At 39.3% G+C, this 27196-nt stretch overlaps 1 protein-coding gene across 4 annotated transcripts in view; it reads left to right on the top strand.

The window, feature by feature from the left end:
* Nrxn3 (neurexin 3) overlaps positions 1-27196 on the top strand; it is a 1505050-nt gene that overhangs the window by 430598 nt on the left and 1047256 nt on the right. For all 4 annotated transcript variants that reach the window (XM_013014269.1, XM_013014277.1, XM_013014291.1 and 1 more), the window contains one exon: positions 24533-24971. In XM_013014269.1, coding sequence (XP_012869723.1) covers positions 24533-24971 — 439 coding nt within the window. The remainder of the gene's footprint in view (positions 1-24532; positions 24972-27196) is intronic.

Below are 27196 nucleotides of genomic sequence, written 5' to 3'. Positions count from 1 at the left end.
TAAGAGGAAATAAGCCATTGATTTTTGAGGGTTAATTCTATACCCTGCTTTTCCAAAGTTTCAAATCAGCTCGATAATTTGGGAGAGAAGTCCATGGGATTCTTTAAATATAAGATCATGTCGGGGCTGGGAAGGTGGCTCAGTGGTAGAGCACTTGCCTTACATGCCTGAGGCCCTGGGTACAATTCCTCAACACCACATAAGCAAAAAGAAAAAAGCCGGAAGTGTACTGTGGCTCAAGTGGTAGAGCGCTAGCCTTGAGCTGAAGAGCTGAGGGACAGTGCCCAGGCCCAGAGTTCAGGCCCCATGACCGCACCCCCCCCCAAAAAAAAGATCATGTCATCTGCAAAAAGGGAGAGTTTTACTTCATCTTTCCCTATTTGAATCCCTTTATGTTTGCATCTTGTCTTATTGCTGTAGCTACGCATTCTAATACTAAATTGAAAAGAAATGGAGCTCAAAATTAAATCCCCCAACAACAAATCCTCAAAGAAACAACTGCCCAATAAATAAGTGGGCTAAAGACTTAAAGAGAAACTTCTCTGAAGAGGAAATAAGAATGGCTAATAGCCAGGTGCTGGTGGCTCATGCCTGTAATCCTAGCTACTCAGGAGTCTTAGATCTAAGGATCTCGGTTCAAAGTCAGCTGGGGCAGGAAAGTCTGTGAGACTCATATCCAATAAACCATTAGAAAACCAGAAGTGGTGCCATGGCTCAAGAGGTAGCATGCTCGCCTTGAGCTGAAGAGCTGAGGGACAGTGCTCAGGCCCGGAGTTCAAGCCCCAGGACCAACAACAACAACAACAAAAAGGCCAATAGACACATGAAGAAATGCTCAACCTCCATAAAAAATGCAAATCAGAACAACATCGAGATACCACCTCACCCCAGTTAGAATGGCTATAATCAAGAACTCTAATAACAACAGATGCTGGAAGGGTTGTGGACAGAAGGGAACCTTACTTCATTGTTGGTGGGAATGTAAACTTGTTCAACCACTTTGGAAAGCAGTATGGAGGTTCCTCAGAAGACTCCACATAGAGTTCCCCTATGACCCAGCAATCCCACTTTTGAGCATTTACCTGAATGATCACAAACAAGACCATACTAAGGCTACCAGCACAACTATGTTTATTGCAGCATTATTTACCATAGCTAAGATATGGAACCAATCCAGATGCCCCTTAGTAGATGAATGGATCAAGAAAATGTATCTATACACAATAGAATTCTATACCTCTATCAGAAAGAATGACATTGCCCCATTTGTTAGGAAATGAAAAGACTTGGAAAAATTATATTAAGTGAAGTAAGCCAGGCCCAAAGAAATATAGGTCCCATGGTTTCCTTTATTTGCAATAACTGGTATATTCTGAGACAAGCAGAAAAAGTCAGATAAGATAATGTAAAGAAACCCAACTCAAGGACACAAGTGTTTTTTTTTCTTGCTATTATTTCTAACGTATTTATAAGGTACCATATGATATTTTTGTTGCTTTGTATGTTCCTCCCCCACAGTATAACACCTATTTTCCCTGTATTTGATGTTGGTATAATTTGGGGAGCCGAAGGGTAAAAACAAATTGTTTAAATAGGGATACAGGTTGCCCCATTGCAACAGTGAGATGTACAAGCTGCTGTCAAAAAACAAACTTTACAATTTAGGCAGGGGAGTTGGGAGGAATATAGTGGTGGAGATAGGAGGGAAGGGATGGTTGGGGGAAAACAAAGGAGGAGGCAACAATGCTTGATAAGAAATGTACTCATTACCTTGCTCATGAAACTGTGACCCATCTGTACAGTATTTGAGAATTATGGTTCAAAGCCAACCCAGGCAGAAAAGTTCCCATGAAACTCTTTTATCACCAATTAACCACACAAAAATCAGAAGTGGTGCTGTAGCTCAAGTGGTAGAGTACTAGTTTTGAGCGCAAAGAAGCTCAGGGACAGCATGCTGGCCCTGAGTGTAAGCCCCACAACTGACAAAAACAAGTCAATGAAGTAGATTTGATATGAGGGAAGAGTCATTGAAGATGTCTCTCCTTGGGACAGTATTAGAGTTTAAACTCTAGGCCTAAGACTTGATAGTCAGATACACAACACTGGAGTTATGCCTCAAGCTCTTTTTGCTTTCATTATTTTTTGAACCAGTTTCACAGCTATACCTATGCTGGTCTGAACGTTGATCTTCCTGTGAAGGTAGGATAACAGGCTTATTCTACTGTGCCAAACTTTTTACTGGTTCAAGTGGGGTCTCAGTAGCTATTTTGTCTGGGCTGATCTCAATCAGAATCTTCCCACTCTCCATCTCTAGAGTAACTAGCATTACAGGTGTGAGCCACTATGCCCAGCTAGGGAATGTTTATTAGTTAAAATTTACTCCAAAATTTCACATACTTAAGCTCGCAAAATAAAACAAAAAGGAGAACTAACTAACACTAACTAACACTACTAACACTTCATGCCCCTTTATTTGTGGGCTGATAGCTTTACTGTGTTTATTATTGTTCTCCCTTTCAGACATGAGATGACAGGGTAGCTACTAAAACATTGCTAGTTGACCTTGCAAGGGAAGAGATATTTACAGATATTTTCCCCTGCAGATGCAATAATCATTTCTACTCAAAAGTAATTGGCAAGAATGAATCTCATGGATTCATGTACCACTGAAACTCAATCCAGTTTTGTGCCAGGGAGATAAAGGAACAGAACCTCCTTAGGCAGTGGCACCAATGGTGTCAGAGTATTTTCCAAGTTTGGATGGCTGACAATAACTCTATCTAAGTGGGGACGCTTGAGTGGAATGGGCTTAGGGGAGGTAAAATCCATATATCTGTTTTATCCCTATTTGCTTTAATAGCTTTACTGAGTGGAGATGTCAAAAAGATGACGAGAATGATGAGCCTGACGGTTAGAGGAAATATATGGCCAGAGATGTAAATCTGAACATCAAATATTTAGAGGAATATGAATCATGGAGTTCATTGAGTGTAGTTGAAATGAAAAAGGGGGTCAAAGAGAGAACTGTGAGGCTCTCAACAGGTAGCAGCCAAAAAGGGAAACTGGAAGAAAGTGGTTTTAATGGTAGACAGAGACATGAGAGATGGTTTTAAAAGTCCTTGAGAAATAAATCTTGTAAGAAAGAGTGTGGAGAGATCTAGGGAAATGAAACTTGAGTGAGTTCTGGGAAGCGATCAACCCCTTCACTAATGTGGTATTGACAAGGAACTAACTTGTTTGTTGAGATAGGGTCTTACTATGTATGTAGCCCACACTGGCCTCAAACTCTAAATCCTCTTGCCTTCAGTACCTTGAGTTCTGGGATTATAGGCATGTACACCCTATCTTCCTGACAGACTAATTGTACAGAGAAAAATATACATACAAATGATGGAAATTGATGTAGACATAAATTTTGGAAGAGTTTTTCTATAATCAGGGTAAGACATTAGGATCTGTGGTAAGGAGGAATGGAGTTTCCAGAAGATAAGCGGTCAAACGGGGAACAGATTTGTATGCAACATGAAGATTTTGTCATTTGAAATATTTTTGAACTACCAAAAAAGGCATTCAAGTGAAAAGTAACTGAAATTAGTTGAAGATATAAATTTGATCACAGAGAATAATCAGAGCTGTCATAAATATTTAGGAGCTTTCCACATGGAGAAAAAAAAGTAGAACTAGAAATGTAGATGAGTTCTGATGGGAAAAGTATAGAAGTAAAAGTATGAAGAGATGAAAATTGGACCTTAGGGGACTCACCACTAAAAAAGAAAAATCATGTGAGAAAAAGTAGTAGAGAAAAAAAGAAAATACATTAGATATATTCTTTTAGTATAGAATTCAAGAGAGTTAATACCCTTGTAAGAGGTTCGTTTTTTCATGTTCTATGTTGTGATAAATATTTGGTATGTATTCTGAACTCTCAAGCCAAATGTGCTGTACTTGAAGTTGAATAAACACATAGCCTAAACACAATAAAACACTTAAGATAATTATTTGTTTAATCTCAAATCACTAGGGTTGATGCTCTTTGAATTCTTGTGTCTTTTTTTTTAATTATTTCTCCTTATTGTTTGGACATTTCTCTGACTCAAATACTGTTAGTACCATACTTGTATGTTTCTCTTCCCTATCTCTTCTTCTTCATTCATCATCATCATCAATTATCATCATCATTATCAAAATAATCATTGCCATCAGACTTCATTAAGCTGATTATCTTGGTATTTTAATAATTTAGTTAGAACTATTTTTCATAATTTCCCCCCAAGAGACACGTAGTTAAGTACAGCAGGACATATCTGGCAGAACTTTCTGATTATATGCTGAGTACTTGTGAAGTATTTACTTCAGAGATAGACATGATTTCTGTCCTAAGTTTCTTCAGCTTGACTGAAGAAACAAATGTCAGAAATACTCAGGATACCAAGACCACGAATACATGTATACTTTGAATAAAAGAATGTGGCAGAATTTTCTTTTTTTTTTAAGATTAATTGGCTGTAAGAAGTACACACAGTTTAGGAATGTTAGATGTAGGGTAAAGGGTAACAAGGTGATTAAATACCTTATTATCAAGCAGAATAAAACTGGATTGTGTCTTTCTTGTAGCTAGGAATAATGTAGTCTTAGCTCTTTTGTGCAGTATCATTTAGCTCATTTTCAGTCTCAGGATCTATTGGCTGGTTCTTCCTCTCTTTTTTTTCTCTCTCTCTTTTCCCTTTCCCTTCTCTCTCCTCTCTCTCTCTTTCTCTCTTCATCTCTCTCTCTTTTCTACCATCTCTCCTATTCCTCTCCGATGTCTTCCCTTCTTTCCTCCCTCCCTCCCTACCACCTTTCACTTCTATTGACTTCTGTCCTTGTCTTTATATCTACTCACTCTTGGGACCTGGAAGGTATGTTGTCTTCTCTTTACGGCCACATTCTTCCAAGATTCCTTGATCCCTAACGCATGTAGTCTTGACCATGTCCATTTCCCCCCATTACTACTATCTTAGTTATTATTCATGGATTAATACCATAGCCCCCAAAACCTCCTGATCAGTGAACTGACTATTCCAGGGAGCACTTGTTTCTCTTCTACTTCCCCTACCATTTCCCTTCTTTGTTATTCTGCTTATGAAAATTATAGGCCAGAGATCAAGAATACAATAGTCTGAAGAACAGACTGAAGGAATAAAGCATCAAATTTGGAGTGAGACCTAGTTAGGAAGCTGTATCTTACTAGTTAATGTGGGACTTGATCTATGTTTTTTTCTCTGTGGTGCAGAATTGGCCATTTACATATAAAGCTTCTACTACATGTGCCTCATATGTATTTCTCTTCTGAAAACACTGTAATTTGTATTTGTATGTGAAACACCTCTACTATGATATAAACACCTGGAAGTCAGGAACTGAGTCCTATTTTATAGAGCCCAACTTTTAGCAAATTCTCCATGGTAGTCTACTGAATGAATAAGTAAATCCTAGACCTCAACATGAATAGCACTATCAGGAAATGAGTAGATCAAATGAATGGGAAAGAGGTTGGATATGGAACCAAACTGAATGAAGGGACCAATGAAGAGGGAGGGACCAGACATAGCCACAAAAATTAGAACTTGGAGTTCATTTTGCTTAGCATCAGATTTCTTTCTCGCTGTTCTTGTTAATGTATTTATAATGTGCTATGTGATTTTTTTTGTTTCTTTATATGTTCTTCCCCCATGGTATAACCCCTGTTGTCACTGTATTTGATTCTGGTGTCCTGCATCTTATATATACATTTTTCTAATTTGGGGAGGGGAAGTGAAATAACAAAATGCTGAAATAAGGATACAGGTTGACCCATTGTAACAATGAGATGTACAAGACACTATGTTGAAAATGAACTTTACAACTTTGTGGGGGCAGGGGGCATGGAGAATTTGGGGAGGTGAGGAGGAAAGGGATGGTAGGGGAAAAACAAAGGAGGGGGTACAATGCTTGATAGGAAATGGACTCATTACCTTTTTCATGTAACTGTAACCCCTCTGTACAATATCGTTACAATAAACTATATTAAAAATTAGAACTTGGTTGGTTAGGGATAGAAATAAAGAGAATCAAGAGGCAGGAGGAATGAGAGTGCTTCGAGGCAGGTTGATTTTTGAAGCTCTGTAAATAAAGTTTAATTTCAGATAGATGGACTGCTGCCACAGAAAGTGTAGGTTTGGAACCTGAGGACTTGGAGAGAGTTTTGGTTTAGAGTTAAAAATATATGACTGACTGAAGCTACCAATTGCATCATGGAATGCCAGGGGAAAGCCTGCTTTTGAGGAATTTGGATAGAGAACTAGTGATTGAGGCAGAAAATGAGTCATCAAACAGTACTTGGAAAGTATATAGTCATTAAACCCAGGAAAAGAAGGTTTCGAGGAGGAAACCATAAAGAAAATTGTCAGTTATTGTACAAACCCTGAGCATTCTGAGGACTGAGTCTTATTTGAATTTCAATAGCAGGATACTGGTATTAGTCACAATTATTTACTTGTGAGTGAACTATGTTTTTCTTTGGAATCAACTAAGGTAAAACAGCATTAAGAATGCTGCAGAGACAAGGTAGTAAAGATACTCTTCCCTATCATCAGTGGTTACATAGAATCCTTTTTATTGTTTTTTTTTTAACTTTCTTGGAACAGTATTGTCTAGTCATGCAGCCAAGTGGAATCCAGTGATAGGAGCACATGTGTTTTGATTTATCCCATTGTCCCTTTCAGCCTTTTCCGTTCATCAATGTAAAAACAAACAATAGATTTCAATGTCTTTAAAAATTTTTTTTTGGTCTAAGACTAAGACTCAAACTCAGTGCTTTTGCTTATTGGATGGTACTCTATCAACTGAGCCACACTTCCAACCCCCAGATTTCAGCTTCTTCATATAATTCCAGTTGACATGTTGGACTCTCTTCTGAGATCTAGGAACACTATTCCAATTCTTTCTTGATTCCCATTTCCCCCATTTTTTGCATATTCATAGACTGAGAATAATAGAGTCCTGTTAGGTACTAATGTTCTTTCAAGTACAACAGGTCATGATGATAGTATTTTCTCCAAGGAAGCAGTTACAGATGTAGTATTTTTCATGTCTATCCTAAACTGTTGGATTATGGTAAATACAGAAGATACTTACTCATCAGGAGGCAGTTTGGTAATTATGCAGAAACTCAAGTTTTTTCCCTCTATGATGAAAGAAGATTCAAGGGCATGACTAGCAAATAGCCCATTAGAAATGAGTAATGCAGTGATCCTAAGGGTTCAGAATTATGGAAGATCCAGGGAAGATCCTTACTACAAAACCCTGGAAACACCAGTTTAATTAGATATTAATGTAGAAACACTTCTCTATTCACTTTTTGTAATAAGCATGTCCTTATGAAATGAAAACTTTGAGAATGCTTAATACATCCCAGTCCAAAAATGAAGTCTAACACTTTAAGAGAGTAGAAATTAGTAGGCAAGTGTTCTAAAGTCTTGACTTCCTCCCAGGACATCTATTAGGAAAAGGGGTTTCCAGTAATAATCTATTACCTAGCATCCCTCTATATTCTCTTGTGCTTTTGACTCTGGCTAGGCCTGATTAAATAAAACAGGCTTTCCAATTGGTGATTTGGACTGAAAAGAAATTTGCTCAATGGAGTGATATTGAGTCAAATCTTTAATATTATAGAGGTCTTCTATGCAGTTTTGTTTATGATCATAGGATTTCCAAACAGAGAAGATGTCTCCAAAACCATAAGAGCAAGTGGTTGAATAAAGGTGCTCTTCCCATCTGTTTCATCCAGAGTAATTGTAATATCTGGCCAGTCATACAGGCTATTGATCATGAGAGTGCATCTGGGAATCCAAAGGACTTGAATTCAAATTATGACTGTGGTGCTCTTAAGCTTTATGAAGCTGGACAAGTCATTAGACATCCTAAGCCTCAAGTTTTTCATCTGAAAAAAATTGAGATGGTGGGCTGGGAAGGTGGCTCAGTGGTAGAGCGCTTGCCTTGCATGCTCGAGGCCCTGGGTTCGATTCCTCAGCACCACATAAGCAAAAAGAAAAAAGCCGGAAGTGGCAGTGTGGCTCAAGTGGTAGAGCACTAGCCTTGAGCTGAAGAGCTGAGGGACAGCGCCCAGGCCCAGAGTTCAGGCCCCACGACCGGACCAAAAAAAAAAATTGAGATGGTAATAGGAGATAACGATAAGAAAATTTGAACACAATGCTCTTGCCTGTTCTTGGCAGTAACTCCATTATCAGGATTAGATGTAGAACGTTTCAAAGGTAAAAATACTTGCTTTATCTCTGAAAGTGTTTTAGAATCTTCTTCCTCCCATCTTTTTGTTTTCCATTTTCATCATTAAACCTGTACACTGTCTTTTCTGATTTAGATTTTTGTTTCCTTTGTTATTCCTCTACACAATTGCCATACACTTTTCTACAAAGCTTGATTCTTAGTATTACTCTGGCTCCTCAATGCTCAGCTTTGTATTTAGGTTTGTGATCTGGCACAAGGCTATTTCATTAGCTTAATCTTTTTTCTCCATTTTTTTCATGCATTTTTCTCACTGATATATACATCATCCTCAAGGCAATAATAATTTCTTTCATTGTATTTTTTATACTTTTGGTCACATATATCAATATATATATATATATCAATATATATATCAATATATATATATATATATATATAATGTTGCTGTTATTTTTCAAGCTGTTTCCCCCTTCCATCTCTTGCTTTTTAAAAACCAGTTCCCTACATGGACACCAGCTTAATCTTTCATACAATGTCAACCTGACCTCTTCACTCTACTACCTGAATGGTTCCCCAGTACCTTTAGCATCAAGTTAAAGTTTCTCAGCTAGATATAAGAGGTCATTTAGGTTCTCATCCAGCCTCCCTGTCCGTGATCATTCCAACCATATGAGTGCAATTCAGCCATATTGATTACAGCCTCTGAATATGTCAACGTTTCTTATCCTTGACTTGTTCATCTATGTTTCCTTCCTTCCTTCGTTCCTTCCTTCTTCCTCCCTCCCCATCCTTCCCACCCCCCTTCCTTTCTTCCTGCCTTCCTGCCTCCCTGCCTCCCTGCCTTCCTCACTTTCCTCTCTCTTTTATTTGACAATGCTGATTATGAAAGCCAGCACATTTTCAATCTGATTGCCTGCCTCAACCTCTCAAATGCTGGAATTAAAGGCATGAACCTCTGTCCTCCATGACTGGCATTATCCCTGCTCTTTCTCTTACCTTCTTTCACCTCACATTCATAATCTGTACTTTGGAAGGCATTTTCTGAAAATCTTTCTCCCTACTTATAACTTAAATTAGGAACTTGTGCTTATAAGGTCATCTGCAAATGTTCTTGTACCAATCTTTATCATGAAAATGGCTAACTTTGATTTTTTTGTGTGTGTTCCTGTCCTGTGTCTTGAAGTCAGGGCCTGGGTGCTACCTCAGAACATTTTTTTTTACCACTTATGTTTTTTTTTTATAAACATACTGTATAGAGGGGTTACAGTTAAAAGAGCAAGGTAATGAGTACATTTCCTATCAAGAATTGTTGTTTCTTGGGGCTGGGAAGGTGGCTCAGTGGTAGAGTGCTTGCCTTGCATGCCTGAGGCCCTGGGTTCGATTCCTCAGCACCATGTAAGCAAAAGGAAAAAAGCTGGAAGTGGCGCTGTGGCTTAAGTGGTAGAGTGCTAGCCTTGAGCTGAAGAGCTGAGGGACAGCACCCAGGCCCAGAGTACAGGCCCCATGACTGGACCCCCCCCTAAAAAAAAAGAATTGTTGTTTCTTTGTTTTTTCCCTACCATCCCTTCCCCTCTACCTCCACAACTACAATTATCCCCCCACCTAAATTGTGAAGTTCGTTTTTCAACATAGTGTCTTGTACATCTCATTGTTACAATGGGTCAACCTGTATCCCTATTTAAGCATTTTGTTTTTTTTTTCCTTCCCTTCCTCAAATTAGAAAAGTGTATATACAGGATCAGGGCACCAACATCAAATACAGTGGAAACAGGGATTATACCATCGGGGAGGAACATACAAAGAAAGAAAAAAATCACATGGTACATTATAAATACATTAGGAACAATAGCAAGAAAGATCACTTGTGTCCCTATCTTGGGGTTCATTGGCTTAACATCATCTTATATGGTCATATGTACATAGCTTTTGACCTTTTCTGCTTGTCCCAGACATATAATAATTATTGTAAATAAGGGAAACCATGGGACCTATGTTTCTTTGGGCCTGGCTTACTTCACTTAATATAATTTTTTCTGTTTTTTCATTTCCTAACAAACCTCAGAACATTTTTGCTCAAGGTTAATACTTTATCATATAGATAGATTTTATATATATATATATATATATATATATATACATACATACTCTCTATATATTCTTTGGGGAAGAGAGTACCTAATAAAAATTAGACAGCATTCAGTCTGAGAAATTATTTATGATGCATGCTCTTCTTAAGTCTTATATTTAGTTATTGCTTTGAGGCAAACTCTGGTTATGGTGGGTTACAGCCAGACATCTCCTTACTGCATAAACATATACTTGATGAAGCTGTGAGGTCAAAAAACTTACAGCTTACAACTCAGAGACTAGTCACAATCAAAGAGTGAATTAGTAATGTTGATAGCTAGAGGGTTCTGTTGACTCTTCTTCCATACTCGGAGTGATCTGTGGATGTCAAACCTCAATGATGGCTATATTTTTGTCCTGGAGATTTATCAATAGTCCAGTTCTATAGGGTCCAGGGAATAAAGCAGGACAAAGTATTAATTTCCTGTGGCCATTGTAACCAACTGCCACAAGCTTGCTGGCTTAAATAGTAGAAATGTTTACTATTACAATTCTGGTGATCAGAAGTATAAACTCAGTTTTACTGGGCTAAAATAAAGATGTTGGTAGGGCCATATTTCCTTGGGAGACTGCATGGAGGAATCTATGCCTTGCCAGTCCCCCAACATTCCTTGGGTTGTGATTGCATCCATCCAATCCCTGCCTCTATTTTCACTTTTTCTTATTTCCCTTTGCCTTCCTCTTCTAAAGATATGGGCAATCTTATTTAGGACTCATAAGAAGAATACATAGTCTCAATTAAAGATCCTTGGCTTAGTCCTATCCACGAAGGTCCTTTCTCAAGTAAGGAAACGTTCACATGTCCCAGTGACTAGGGTCTGACTATCGGGAACATTATTTAGCCTCCTACAGAGGCTGATGTCTTTCACCTTTGCAGACCCCAAATATCTGATCTTCTAGGAATATGATTTTCAGACATCCCTCATGGGTAAACACTTCCAAATTGAGTTGATTTAAAAGCCTCCAGGGACTGCTGTCAGGAAGGGTCTGATTTAGGTCAGTCTAATGCCACTAAACAGATGTGTATGGCAAGATTCCCAGCCCTCATTATTAAAATAAACCATTAATTATACTTATTGAGAAGCTGATCAGTAACTGGAGGAACTAGTCTGAGCTCTGGGCAAGGAATCAGTGGCGGCCAGTTCCTACCATCTGGCTGCTATGGCTGGACAGTGAGCCAGGTCAGGGACAACAGGTGTGCTCAGCTGGCCTCCTGCTCCCTCTCCTATGTCTAGAAGTATTCTTGCCATCTGTCTCATCAAGAGAGTTACCGAGTATCTAGGTTGTACCTGGCATGTGAACTGAGATGGTATCAAGAGCGTTCTGAACTCCAGAGTGAGCCACCCATGCAATGTCAGAACAGAGACGTCACCAATTTGGGAATTTGAAAAGAATGTGAGTAGTTGAAGTGAGAATGCAGACACTTCCATCTTTCCATCTGAGAAGGACACAGATCCAGGACTGATCCTCCTCAATGTTTGAACATGTGCTCTTTACTGTAATCTGCTAACGAGTAGATACAGGCGAGATTGACATGCTAGTGGCTTGATATTTCTGCTAGCTAGATAAGCTTCATCAAAGAAGGGATCCTAAAATAACCTCTCTCTTTCCTGTTGTAAGATGGTGTAAATGTTGAGTATTTATATTGTTCCTTAAGCATCTATAGCTTTGTTTTTATTCTGGCTCTGCTGCCAGATAGCAGTGTAAACTCAGACACAGAAAATATTCTTGGATTCCCAGTTTCCTCATCTGTAAAGAGAGGATAATAGTAGCCAATGCTGAAGATGTTTAGTGTTGTTAAACATAGTTCAAGATGATGGGGTGTCACCTAAGGGTAAGGACTGACTCAGTCTCGGCAAGGCCAAATTTACTTCTGCAGAAGAGTGTGCCATCAGCCAAAAATCTGGCAAGCAAACCCACAGAGCAAGCGTGAGGCTCCCTTTTGATCCCTAGCCAAGCAGGCCCTGCCCTTCTGCTTCTATTGGCTGAGCTTAGGTTCACAATCTGCAAAAGGATATATGTGACTTCATTAACAGGATGTAACTAAAATTCAAGGAGCTTCTAACAGGATGTCCTACTTACAGTGCAGCAGGAAAAGGCTGTAACTAAAATGTAATTGACAAGGTCCAATCCACCTGGCCCAAGCAGAAACTTTCAGAAAAACAGTTTTCACAAGGACAACAGAAAATAAGCAAACTACTTTGATAGCAAAGACACTTTTTCTCACATGAATACTCTCCTCTCCACAACTGTCTCACAATGTAAGTAGATTATTGATGCACATCTGCCTTGTTCTTATAACTCAATGTTGCCCCATGGCCCACGGTCCCCTTTTTTCTCCACCCTCCCTCCCTCCACCACATCCTACCTTTCCACTCCAGTCCTGGCCTTTCTCAGAAATCTCCATCACCTCAAAATAAACCATTGCTTGATTTCTGTAGGCAATGTGGCTTTTGATTAAAGTGGTCTTTAGAATGGGCAAGTGACCTGCTGCACCACCTGATTTCACAACTCAACAACTTCCTTATTCAACTGTACTTAAGCCCCAGACCCCTTCTTTCCACGCTCTTCGTATCTAGTTACTTGGTGCCCCTCCTTTTCAGCGATGATTAAGATCTGATCTTCTGTCTCTCCTTTGGTCTCTGTCTTCTTCCTCTGTCTCTGTCTTCTTTATCTCCTTTGGTCAGTTTGATCTTTCCTAACAAGTACTCTTATCTCCAAGATGAGGATCAAATATATCAAAGTTAGAAAGAAAACTGTAGCAGAGTGAGGATTTGAACTCATAGAGTGTAGCTTTAGCATCTGTGTTATTAAGCATATTTTATATTGCCTATCCTGCTCTTGGGCTGTTGTGAGGATCAAATATGGTGGCCACCCAATATCCCAGGTCACCTTGGAAAGTTCTGAGTTCTACCTATTGTCCAGTGAGTTATTAATAGTGCCTTCTCTTATTGTCATAACGTAATGTCTTGTCTTGGTTTTAATATTATCTCATCAGGATTAAGTTATTATTCTATGTGAAACAGCAATGATAGTGGCTAGCCCATAGCAATCCCTACATTTAGCTTAGCTACTGTTATTTCTATTACTACCAACAACCTCCCCCCTCACCCTCCCGAACCATTCCAAATCCAGGATACTTACATCTAGAGGATTAACTCAGGTTCTATAAATGCATTTACTAGGGGGTACTGACTCACACTTACACACTGATAGTAGGTGGTTTTTCATTGATCTTAGCAAGAGTTTGTTATACTCCATATCTAGGCAGCTACTTTTAAAATATATTTTTATTTATATAAATTTTATTTTTTTTGAGATTGTTATCTTTACCTAGACTCATCCTGAACTCATAATCGTCCTGACTTTATCTCCTAAGTAGCTGGAATTTCAAGAGTAAGCCATCAATTCCAAGCTTCTACTTTTAATTAATCATATCTGACTTGTGAAATTATTTATTATACAGAGTTTCATTGAATCTAGGAGTCCAACATCCTAGCATTTGGAGACCCTGAATTTCCATTGAACTTGTACGTTTCTCCATTCATATTATAAATATATTTTTAGTTTCTGAAAGTGATAGTAAATTTTGGACCTCTTTAGACACCTACCATTCCTTTCTTCTAATATTCCTTTTCACTTATTTCTATATTATTTCTACCTCCTATAAATGCCTATAAAATAATTTTAATTCATGTTTCCTATGCCCTGTCTTAAAATGATAAAATGATAAAAGACTACTGACATACTTTAGAGATCAACATAACAAATAAGGCAAAGGAATATCACAGGATTATAGTTGGCACCTGAGAGTCAAGGCTTAAGCATGATTTGTGTAACTAGTAGTGAAATTCACTTTAGGTGGGTTTTGCATGGCGTAAGGGACATCTAGTGGCTAGCTAAGTCTCTGCAGATTTACTTCAGGTAATGTAACGTCCTAGGTTTAAACATAAGGCTAAAATATCATTCTTTTGAAAGTGAGTCTCAATAAAGGAAGCATTTTGGTTGATGACTCATTATTGAGAAGTTAACAAAGAATGAAGAAAATCTTTTCAGAAAAGTGAAGGGTCCTAGAATATATGTCTATTTTATTTCCAAGCTAAACCTAACTCCTAATTTACTGTCTTCTGCACGGGTTTGGAAAAGATTGTGTTATCAGCTACCTGCCAGCCGGGCGTATTTTTGCTATCACCTTCCTCATCTCTTCTGCTGATTGCAGATGGGCTCTCTGGACCACTTTGAAAAGCCATTTGATTAGGATCTTCATTAGGCAAGAAGCAGAGTGCCAGCAGGCCAGACAAGAAGTAGTTTACTTCTGACAAGCCCCCCTCTCCCTCCTTTGGAGGTGCTCTGTCAGGTAGCTGTACAGTTCTGATCCACCTATTTTTTGTATAAATGAATAGGCTTTAATTTATAGAAGAATGATCCTGTGTGAACTTGTGAACTTTTTAGCTTCAGAGGGTTCCCATGGGTCAACACCTCTTGGTATAACCTGTCACAATCTGTGGCTCTGTATAAACTGTTTCTGTCCTGTAGTATTTGCTTGTGTCATATATTACTATTTGATATACTACTATTTTGTCCTGTCAACTATGCTAGATTTCTTGAAGATTCTATTCCACTTAATCATCTTATAGTATTTTCTCCCACTCTTGTGCATTTTGGGTCTTTTATGTAAGCTCTTTCCCTAGAAGCCTTTGGGCATGTTGATTGTCTTCCATATTCTTTCAGGGTAACATCCAGAAGTTATTAGTTATGGCCAAAGGCTCATTCTTTGGTTTGTGATTCTGGCTATCCAAGGCAGTGGCTCTGACAAACGTTTCAAGATATGCCTATGTTTTCTATGGCGTCTGTGCTACCTGGTCATATAAGAGGTCTATGCGCATGCTCCGGAGTGAGAGGAACCATGGAAGCTAAATGCTGTCACCTCATCTCTTAGAGAAACTTGTTAGAACTCAAGACTTATTTTTTTTTTTTTTGGTCGGTCGTAGGGCTTGAACTCTGGGCTAGGGCGCTGTCCCTGCGCTCTTTAGCTCAAGGTGTGCATTCTACCGTTTGGGCCACAGCGACACTTCTGGTTTTCTAGTGGTTTTTATTGGAGATAAGAATCTCACAGACTTTCCTGCCCAGCTGGTTTTGAACCAAGATCCTCAGATCTCAGCCTCCTGAGTAGCTAGGATTACAGGCATGAGCCACCAGTGCCCAGCAAGACTTGTTTTTAAACTCCTGTCAGTGCAATATCAAGGCACATAAGGTGACAGCTGCTACTCTGGGGTTCAGAACTTTCCAAATACATATAAAAATGCAAGCATATTTCCTTACATGAACATTGGGGAAAACATAACTAAAATATTCCATGATTTGATCAGATGTTTTTTAATTGTCTATAAGACTTTAGCTTTCTAACTTCCTATCTTACCTCTTACAGTCAAGCAGAATGAACGAAGATGTCTCCTTTCCCTGTTATACCATGACCTACGTCAGCAGCATTTAGCAAGTAGTTTGGGGGACCTTCCTGGCCCATTTCCACCCTATTCTTTTACCTCTTCCTACAAAATATGTACTTGATGTCAGGTACTTGGACATATAGAGAGGAAAGATATAATTTACTATACTTGAGACGTTCCCATCTACTGGGGGGACAGATCCTTAAAGCACAGTGGGATAAATTCCAGAGTAGTAGTTAGCACATGGAGCCCTGGGAGCCGAGGGGATGACATCATCTGTGAGTGGGAGTCCTGCATGAATACAGGAATATTTGAGAAGACTTTACAATGGAGGGAGTACTTGAACCATGACTCAAATGGTGATTTAAGTTATCCACATAGAGAATCTAGTTGAGACTCCTCTCAGAACTTGTCATTTGGAGGAAATGCAGAATTGGAAATCGTTTTTAACATCTTTCTGACCCTTCTATAACTGGGTCATCTCCCTCTCACAAAGATATATCAGGCAAGTAAATGAGCAAGCCTAAACTCAACTTTAAGACAATGCAGGCTAGTAACAGATCAGGTGAGATCTTCTATATGATGCTTAGAAGTCTGCATTTAGCTGTGAAGTTGATGGGTAACCATTGAAGAGTTGTGAAAGGAAGCAGTAAGATAATTAAGAGTAATTTCTTATCCTCAGAATAAAAATAACGGTATATTCTTAGTGATTCAGGAAGGTACCTTTTAAATATTGTCACCTTTCTAATCAAACTGCTAAAAGAGTTCATTTCTACTCTAATGATGCTCCCTTTTTCCTAGTTACATAATGTACATGTATTTAGAGATTTTTCATAATCAAGTACCACCTACTCATCTGATCTTATCTACTCCACTTTGTGACATGTGAGTTTCACTCTAGTCAGGTTGGTGCCCTCATCAAATATTTGAAGGCAGCAAAGAAAGTAAACATTCTCTAGGTAGATCTGTTTAGTAGGTAAGAAAATGTGTATGTATATGTGATTTGAGCATCAGCTGTGTGTCAGATGGGGTCCACTGGGGATAATCAGTTACCACATCAGAAACACACAGTCTCTGAGTTAATAAATCCAGTCTAGAGGACTCTAACATTACCATTCCTAGAAAGCAGAGAGAAGTACCATCTAAGTCAAATTTCTGACCACAGGTCATTGTTCATGAATTAGAATAACTACTATAAATTCTGATACCCTGATTATCTCCTAGTTAATCAGCCTCCAAATTCTCCAAGCATGTTAGTGGCAGAGATCATTCTCATGTTCTCCTGTATCCTTGGCTGAGAGTTCAAGGTCTATGGCTATTTAATACATTTACATATATTGTTTTGTTTCTAATAATTTAATAGCCAGTTAATTTCTCTTGTTTTCTCCCTAGAGGATAACAAAAGTAGAAAATATGTGGTGAACTTCTTAGAGGTGTGGTGGTTGAGTCTTAGCTCAAGATGATGCCTGAGTTTTCATCTAGGTTGGATGGGAAGGGAATAGGGAATACAAGAGCATACTATCAATTAATGATGAATGCCATCTGCTAAAAGGGAGAGTCGGGGCACTTCCTTGCCAACATGACTTTAGGGATGGGGATTTGCTATCTGGTTGTGACTGAAAGATGAGCTGGCAACTAAAAATGTTTTCTTCCCTACTCATTGTCAAGTCTTTGGAAACTGTGAGCCATACTTGCAAGTCTTAGAGAACTGTGGTCCATTCTTAGGAATTCGTGGCTTACTTCTCTAATTGGGTCAACTTGGATTCATTAATTATGTAAAAGTTGAGTGGATTTTGTGAGGAGGGAGAGACTCAGTCAGTCTTAACCCTGATAATAGACTGAGCCTTCAAGGTAGCCTAAATATAGGAACTTGATTGTCAACCATGTTTTCCTATGGGATGTATTGATACAAGGCAGCCTGATCAGCCTTTAAAGCTGAATAACCCCTGCCTTGTTCACATTTTGAAAGACTAAACTTGGGACCTTCACACCGATCATATTGAGGATTGGAAATCGTTTTTAACCTCTTTCTGACCCTTCTATAACTGGGTCATCTCCCTCTCAAAAGATATCAGGCGAGTAAATGAGCAAGCCTAAACTCAACTTTAAGTGATTATGACGTGTAGTATTAACTAGGCACTTGGACTAGAACTTGTGGCTCTTTGGTTCCTGAGGTTAGAGTAACTGCCTGGCATACAAACTATTCACTTGTTTCCTCTCCCTCTCCCTCTCCTTCTTCTCTCCCTTTCCTTCTCTTTTCCTCTCTCCCTTCTTGTCCCCTCTCCATCTTTCTCTTCCTCCCTCTCTCTCTCTCCCTTTCTCTCCCCACTCTTCCCCTCTCTCCCCCTTTCTCTCTCCCTCTTTTTAGTTCTCTACATCTCTCCTTCTGTCTGTCTGTCTGTCTGTCTGTCCGTCTCTCTCTAACTAGCCTGCTTTGCTTTCATGTCCAGATGACTTATTGGCTTTATTCAAAATGGTGTATGGACTGAGGATTTTGCTTGTTGACATAACTTTGCCTGGATTTTTCTCAGTACTGCAGTTTGCCTTATGTCCCTTTTGTCTTTCCGTGCCAAGTTCTTGCAAATAGGACCATAGATTAGATGATATAAACTAGTGAGAACCAGTTCGCAGATGTGTTTTTTTGACCCCAAAAGTGTTAGATCACACAGTATTTAAAAAAGTATTTGTCAACATTCTACTACTATTTCCAACTTCAGCTGGAGTCTCTTTGATCTTTATTTTGAGCTTAAAAAATGGAGACTTTTTTTGCCTCTTGCCTTGCTGGTCTCAAACTTGGTTTCCATTTTCTGTTTCTGGTGCTCAGTTTTTTCTCTTTGGCAGATGTACTAACCAAACATAAAGCATGAAAATTCCGGGAGCCATGGTATGTAACGGTTGGAATTTTTAGCCCCAGGTTGGATGTCTGTTGCTTCTCAGCAGGCAGAGTTAGTTTACTGATGCCTGTTAGCAAGACCACGGATGCAGATGTGGCCCTGGTCCTGCCAAATATTAGGTTCTTCTGACTTTGGAAGCTTAGAGGACCATCTGCTGCTGCATTTGTGCTTGGACTTCCCTGCCTCAGTCTGGTCAGCAGTACACTGTGATAGGAAATGATGGTCATGATAATGAATCATAAATCTTTGCAAGTGTGTGGAGAGAGGATTGAGAGAATGAGATTAGGAATGGCAGCCATTTGGCATGTGTGCAGGTGTGATTTAAATTAAGTATGTGTATGCTAAACATTATATAAAATAACATAGACTTTGCTATATGTCACCTCAGACAATATATATGATTATATAAACATGTGAGTATATATTTATATATGTATATATGTGTGAACATATGTATGTACACATATTTATGCATATATTATATATATATATATATATATAATTTAGGGCTTATTAAACCCAGTCTGTCATTAGTTAGGGCTCTGTCTCTTGAGCTGACAATCCATTTAGGTTCTATCTTCATAGAGAATCTTCTCTTCCTTATGACTACGTGCTAAGATATTATCTGATGATATTGTTCTGGCTTTTCACAGGAAACAACAAAATTAATGATGGTAACTTACTTACTGAGTACTTACTAAAGGCCAGAAACTACGGGAAATCTTTTTGCATATGATAGCATTATTCTCATTTATTTCTGACAATCCAGTAAATAAGACTTGTCATGTACATTCTACAAAAGATGCAAGGCTAAGACAAGTAAATATTTTGCCTAAACTAACACTGGAGTCCAACATCAAATTTAATGAAGATGTAAGTGTTTATTAAATAAATACCATTAGGAGTTGTTTCAGAATTTAAAAGGTATTATACATCTTTTTCCCATTAGTTGTCTATTGAAAAGACCAGACCTGAGCTTATTCAGAGATAACAAAGCTAAGAGTCTGAAGTGACAGATGACTGGAGCAGACTGTTTGGAGGGAGAAATCACAGAAGACCAAAGTTATCGATTGCCTGAAACACAGAGGGAAAGGCAGAGACAGGAGGATGTGTGATTCTGTGAAAGCATCAGGGATTCTTAGGCACTTTTTTTTTTTAACTCTGAGAAGGAATGTCACACAATGATAAGATTAGTCCAAAAGTTTTATCTTAAAATCTACACCATCCTGGAAGCTGAAATTAACAACAGCAACAACAAAAATCTCATTTATTATCTATTGTCAAATGATTAAATTGAGCTAGAAGATAAATATACAAACACACGCATGCATGCATGCACATGCACACACACACATGTATTTGTTGTCTGTGTGGTGAATGTAAGGTAGGAAAATGACTTATCAAGATCTGAAGTCAATACTGCTTCACTCAAAGTACCCAATACTGGCTTCTTCCCTGGCTGTTTTGTACACACCAGATGCTGCAGAGCATGTCCCCAGCATCCTTACCTTTAACCACCTCCTACTAGCCTGGGTCAGCACAGTGGAGCTCAGTGGCCAAGTCATATACCCATAAGCAACTGACCTGATAGCAGAGCTCATAGTTTTTTTGTTTTTTTTTTTTTACTGAAATTGTCCTATAGAGTCTCATAGAAGATTCAAGATGTCTTAAAAATGAGAAAAGAGTAGGTGGTGAACCTCTTATTCTACTGCAGGCAAAATAAGCCTAAGAGGCTCTCTGTGCAATGCAGGGCACATTTGCTGGATCTTTCCAGAACCCTTGCTGGAATGCTAGGGAGATGGCATTTATCATATAGCATGTGGAAACACTTTTCTGGGGGTTGAGAACAGCAGGCTGGGATAAGACGAAAGAGGGAAGAAGATCACAGTTCTGAGAAAGGAAATGGTCCAACCTTTAAATGTATTCTTGGGGACCTGCCTTAGGTCAATTATCATGGATGAAGGTAATATACCCAGGGCACAATGTGTATGGGTAGTCTAGTCTCATTTTCCAATCCAGATAAGTAGATTGGGAAACAGGGCAAACAGCTTCATCATTTCCAGGCAAAAAAGGATTCTGATTCATCAAGTGATATGATCAGCCAGTACCAGAGTAACAAGAGAGGGAATGAGTTTGAATGTAGGTTCTGGGGAAGAAGCATCATTTAAACAGCTCAGACAGGAAGGCACTTCATCTGGGGAAACCTGGTGGTCAAAGATTCAGAAACACTAACAGCTGAGCTCACATACAGTCCTCTAATGGATTCTGAGCAGGCAGAAACCATTACACTGGGCTCCCAATATGGTGTAAAGGATTTTGCACAACAAGATGGAGTCTAATGCATGTTTGTACATGATGGGGTCTCTGCTTTATGTGTGGGCATGAGCTCATTGAGTGCCTAGAAACCATCAATCCTAGGCCATGCTGTTACTCCAGGGCAGTGAACAAAATAAGAACTCAACTCCTTATTTTGTCCTTCATGGGTTATACTGTCTTAGATAGTATTACCTATGTCATTTACTGATTGTGGATGACACAGTGAATTTAGAGAGCCTAGCACATAGTAGGATCTCTATAGATGGAAGCTCTATTTCAAACATTATTCCTGCACCTATAGCTTGCCTTATTCCTGAGGTTTTTCCTGCATGACTCTGCACCAGGATCATGAGGGAATCTATGTATATTTGCCCAGAGACCTCATCTCAAGTCTGAGACTAGTTCTATCATTTGAGGATATTCATGTAATTGAGAGCCTGATTTTACAGAAAATACTGTATCAGGTGGAACTTCACCTTGTAGAGGGGCCCAGCAGGGCTTCTTTCACCTCATTGTACTTAATAAGGTACCAATATACTTCCCCATGGTCAGTGCTGTAAATCTGCACAGTGTGATTGGGTAGAGAAGGCAGAGAGGCCAGCAATGGAGCTCCTCACTTGAGTATTGCCAGTTGCAAGACCCTTTTCCGTATTCTTAGTAGATCTTTCACAGAATCTCATTTCAGTGCCTTCTGCTCCCAGTAGAACCCCAATGCTGTTGAAGATGAAGATGTAGTATGACTTTTTCTAGATTTGTGTGCAAGTTGATAATTTTCTGTGTGCTACCATGAATGACATCTCATTCAATCTTGACAATAACTGTGGGGACCAAGGGTGGAAGTTTTTAAGGAACGGTATTGATGCTTCCACACTTAGAAATGAATTAAGTGGAGATTCAGAAAGGTTGCTGAACCATCAGTAAAAAAGGGGGTGGCTCTTTGCACCATAGCAGAGATTGCATATAAATAGACAAGGAATTTCAGGGCCATGGAGTCGGTAGACTGCTCACCTATTAAGAGACTTTGACACAAAGTCTAATTATCTCTGTCCAATCAGTTTCTAGCCCTTGATTCTCCTGCTTACTTCAGAAATCTATGCTCTGGTTATCACCTTCTGTCCCAGTGTCAGTGATGTGCCCTTCCCACAGAAGAATTGCTCCCATCTGGTACAAAGCCCCTTTGCCTTTTTACCTTCTGCCCTGGCCTCCTATAGGGATGGATGCCCAGCTCTTTTTCCATGTATCGTTCAATAAATCTGAGCCCTCATCTGTTTCTTTGGGAAGAGTTTCTGTTATCCATTAACAATTAATCTGTACAAGGAGTTCTAGTCACAGGCATTTCACCTACAAAGAGAAAAAGGCTGAAGTTTGGTTCTGCCATAGAGATCTCACAACTGAAGAGTTACAGCAGAGGTTAGACAAGAGATGCTGCTAATCCTCGGTTTTCTCACTTGCATGGTTGTCCAAGGCTCCTGAAGTTTCCCCTTTCCCACATGCTCAATCTGGTAGAGCTAAAAGAAGAAATTCAGCTGGGAAGCTAAGTGTGTATGACTTTCCACAACGCTAACAATGAGCTTTCATGGTTCTGCTGGTATGACCTGGTTCTAGGTGCCTACACTGCTGAAGCACATATACCTTGAGCTAACTGCCTGGGTTCAAGTCCCGCTCTGTCACTTACCAGCTCTGGGCCTGTGGGGGTGCTCCTTAACTACCCTTTCTGTGTATTTTGCATCTGTAAAATAAAAGAATAATTCTAGGTATTCCAAATGGGTGTTGTTAAGATCTAATGGGATGGTGGGTAATAAAATCTGTAACAGAGTACCTGCTGGCAAGTGCTGGATAAGTGTTAGCATCATTATTTTTCTCATAGGGTTAGTAGCATGATCAAGGGTACATAGTGGGTGAAACATTTTCAGTATCTTGTCATAGTTACACATCACTATCTTAGTATCTATTAAAAGCCAAACAGGCCAAGTGCTGGTGGCTCATGCTGTAAATCTTAGCTACTTAGGAAGCTGAGATCTGAGGATCCTGATTCAAAGCCAGCATGGGCAGGAAAGTCTTTAAACCTCTTCTCCAATTTACCACCAGAAAACTGGAAGTAGAGTTGTGGCTCAAGGTAGTAGAATGCTACCCTTGAGCACAAAAGCTCAGGGACAGCATCCAGGCCCTGAATTCAAGCCCCACAACCAACAAAAAGAGAAAAAAGTCAAACAGCTCTGCTTGATTCTCTCCTGGTAATGGGGGATGGAAGGCAAATAGTTATGTATTATCCTAGGACTTGAATGGGAGGGAAATTGTTCTGGATGGTATGAATTAAATGAGCTCTATATGATGTGATCTGCTGAACTAACTTCCAGTGGAAACTAGTCTCTGGTACAATATTCTTGGTCCTCCCTCTTTACTAAAGAAATGTGCCAGCTGACTGATCTAGAACTTCAGAATATCTCAGTGTATGACCATAGCAAGGGCAGAGTCAATGCATCACAATACAACACAACAAAACAATAACAACAAAAAAGACCCTTTTAAAAAAGATCAACTGAACAAGCACACGATTTAAAATTCAAATAGGACAATGTTAAATGTAAATTATTTCAATAAACCCTACAAATCTACTGTTCAATGACAACTTCATATTTGTGTTTCTTTCCAAAGATATTTTATGCTTATGAACATCTGGACTTATCACACTCTTCATCTTTCCCTGCCATCATTACACAATGATAGCATGTATGTGTACTTTCACTGAACCATATGACTCTGAGGGCCTTCATACCCAAACTAGAAGGCAATTCCTACTTTTATTGAATGTGTAATATTCCATTATAATGGTGATGTTTTACCACAAGGTGATCAAGGTGCCACTTCTGGTCTTTTTTGTTGTTATTGTCAGTCATGGGGCTTGAACTCTGGGCCTGGGTGCTGTGCCTGAGCTCTTCAGCTCAAGGCAAGTGCTCTACCACTTAAGCCACAGCACCACTTCCAGTTTTCTGGTGGTTAATTGGAGGTAAGAGTCTCATGGAGTTTCCTGCCTAGGCTAGCTTCGAACTATAATCCTCAGATCTCAGTCTCCTGAGTAGCAAGGATTACAGGTGTGAGCCATTGGCACCCGGCTGATGCTTCTGGTCTTTTACTAAGGATGGTTCAGGTAATAATGCATTTGGATAAAAGTATTTGTATGAGTTCATCTTAGTATCTCTTGAATTGTACTTACAAGTTCACACTGTAAATTTCTGAAAACACAAGAGATTTGTGGAAAGGACAAAGGGATATGATGGAAATGTGGAGGCATCAGAGCTTCTGCGCATACCAGACATCTCTTTGGATGCTTTTTGTGTAATATGTCTCATGTGTCTCATGTTGTTTCAATCCATTGTGTCCTGAAGCCTCTTCCTGAGCCTTTTCTCTAGATGCCCTGTGAGTGATGGATAGATACTGTTTGCAAGATTGATTCATATGGCACTTTGGTTTGGCTTTTGACAGGTTGTTTATAAGAATAATGACATCCGTCTGGAGCTGTCTCGCCTGGCCCGGATTGGGGACACCAAGATGAAAATCTATGGTGAAGTTGTGTTCAAGTGTGAGAATGTGGCTACACTAGACCCCATCAACTTCGAGACCCCAGAGGCTTACATCAGCTTGCCCAAGTGGAACACCAAACGTATGGGTTCTATCTCCTTTGACTTTCGCACCACTGAGCCCAACGGCTTGATTCTTTTCACTCACGGGAAGCCTCAAGAGAGGAAGGATGCTCGGAGCCAAAAGAACACAAAAGTCGACTTTTTTGCTGTGGAACTTCTGGATGGCAACCTGTACTTGCTGCTTGACATGGGCTCTGGCACCATCAAGGTGAAGGCCACTCAGAAGAAAGCCAATGATGGGGAATGGTACCACGTGGATATTCAGAGAGATGGCAGATCAGGTAGGAAGAGGCTGGGTATGTGACCGAGACTCGACTCAAAGCTGTCACCTTTTTTATTTCCTCCTGGTTTAATATTTCTATTTAATTTTTTCTCACTTGCCTGTTCATCAAATCTAAAATGAGTCTCTTCGGTGCCAGTTGGAAGATAGTTTTTGAACAGGACTCCTGTCTCATAGCAGCTCACATTCCCACACATTTTCCTTGTCAGACTTTGCACAACCATCTCAGAGAGCGTTCAAAGACCCTGGAACCAGTAGTCTTTCCGTTCTTACCAAAAATGACTGTCTTATCACTGGTGGAATCTTCCTCTTTGTTCCTCTTCTCCTTTAGCTCATCACCAAGGAAACCAACTGTGACATCACAGACGTTGCATTATGTGATTACTCTGTAAGATAAGCTTCACTGAGAGCTCATGCAATTGTACCCCCTTCAGTTTTGTCAAGAGTCATCTTGCAAGGAGAAACGATGACAGGGAAAGGAAAAGCAAATTGATTTTTCCTGAAGTCATGTTCAATTTAAAGCCTTCCTTTGGTGTGAATGCCTCTAGTTCCCTCTTCTACTCAGATCCCCTTAACTCTCCTTTCCTCTTCCTAACCTTTTCCATTTGGTTTAAATGGCTTTGTTTGTTTCTACAGCTGCAGATCAAGCAAGCTGTAGCCCTAGGCAGTACATCACCACTCTGGAACAGTAACAAACAGGGTAAAAAACAGGAACAGTGAATATGAGATTTTGAATGCCTGAACAGTCTGCCTAGCTTTCTAAGGTCTAAGGCCCGTGAGGTAATGAAGGTTGAAACTTGCTCTAACAGAAAAGATGTTCTCCCAGAGGAGGAATGAGAGGCTTTGGATTTCACACTCATTTTTGGTAGTCTTTAGGTAGACTATAGACCAGAAAGGTCTTGGCTACTATATTTTCATATCTGTAGGGATTCACACTCTCTTGGTAAACATTTTACAAAGTCTTCATTTGGATATTTTATGTCTAGGTACCTTTGGCCCAGTAGGGAAAAGGAAGAGGTTCTCCCAAGAGATAGCTGAGTGCCAAAGGGATGTTTTGTCTATGTATTTCTAGAACTGGAAGGATGGCATTGATGGGAACATTGCCCTAGGAAGAGTCAGATGGCTTCTGCACAGAGAATAGATGGAAGCAGACCGCAGTCCTGGATGTTTTATTGCCCATTAGGAATCTCTTACTAACTCAGAAATCTGATTGGAACCAAAAGGACTCAAATTAAACGTGCTTGTTGAGCAAGAATGAACATTTTGTGCTTTTTGAAGAGAAACACACAGACACACACACATAGATACACAAATTACTTTCTCTGGAGGCTGAATTTCTCTCTCAAGTTTATCAATAAAATGCCAGCAGGAACAGAGCTAGAAAGCTATCTCAGAATTAGCAAAAACAATAACAGAAAATAAAAACACAACCCTCTGCTGTGGAGCCAGGCTGTGGTTAAAGGGTTTTGTATCTATCTAACCTACACTTTGACCCAGTTGACAATTACCTATGTGTATCAATTATTGGCCAGAACACTTACAACCACCATATGTTTAATTCTGTTTGTTCCCAACACATATTGCTTTTGTCAGTAGGGTAGCTCTTTTGTTTTGTTAGAACTGCCAGTGGACCCATCAGTGGCAAATACATTTAGATTTTGTAAGTGCTGAATTTCATACCTGGAAGCCATAGCATTAGAAACTTCTTTTAATTGCTGACAAATTTGATCAAACCCTTTTATTGGATAAACAATTATTATGCTGGGAAAGAAGTGTAGCTTAATATTTTCACATGATCATCTAAATTTCATGTAATAATATTTACTAAATTATAAACTAATTCTAAAATGGGTATAAAAAAAAGAGTGCTTATGTATGGTACCTTTGACCCCTGACTTTGTTCAGAATAATATAATGGAAAAATTATCCAGGAAAACACTTATGCTCTCTCTGGAGTTGTGGAACTGAGTCTTAAAACATGAAAAATGCACTCAAAACAGGACTGCTGACATATCTAGAGGCCAGGTTTCCATGGGATATAGAAAAGACTAAATTGTAAAGCAATTCTGCTACCGTCCTTACTTATCTAGCTAGCTAGCTAGCTAAAGTGGAGGAATCTATCTATCTATCTATCTAAAGTGGAGGATCTGTCTATCTAGATTGATTGATTGATTGATAGATTCCTCCACTTTAGCTGGTGATCACATTGGAAGATATAGAAGGGAG

Source organism: Dipodomys ordii, unplaced genomic scaffold (assembly GCF_000151885.1).
Source record: "Dipodomys ordii isolate 6190 unplaced genomic scaffold, Dord_2.0 Scaffold2, whole genome shotgun sequence".
NCBI classification, from domain to species: domain Eukaryota; kingdom Metazoa; phylum Chordata; class Mammalia; order Rodentia; family Heteromyidae; genus Dipodomys; species Dipodomys ordii.
This window is presented reverse-complemented; position numbering and strand designations above follow the sequence as displayed.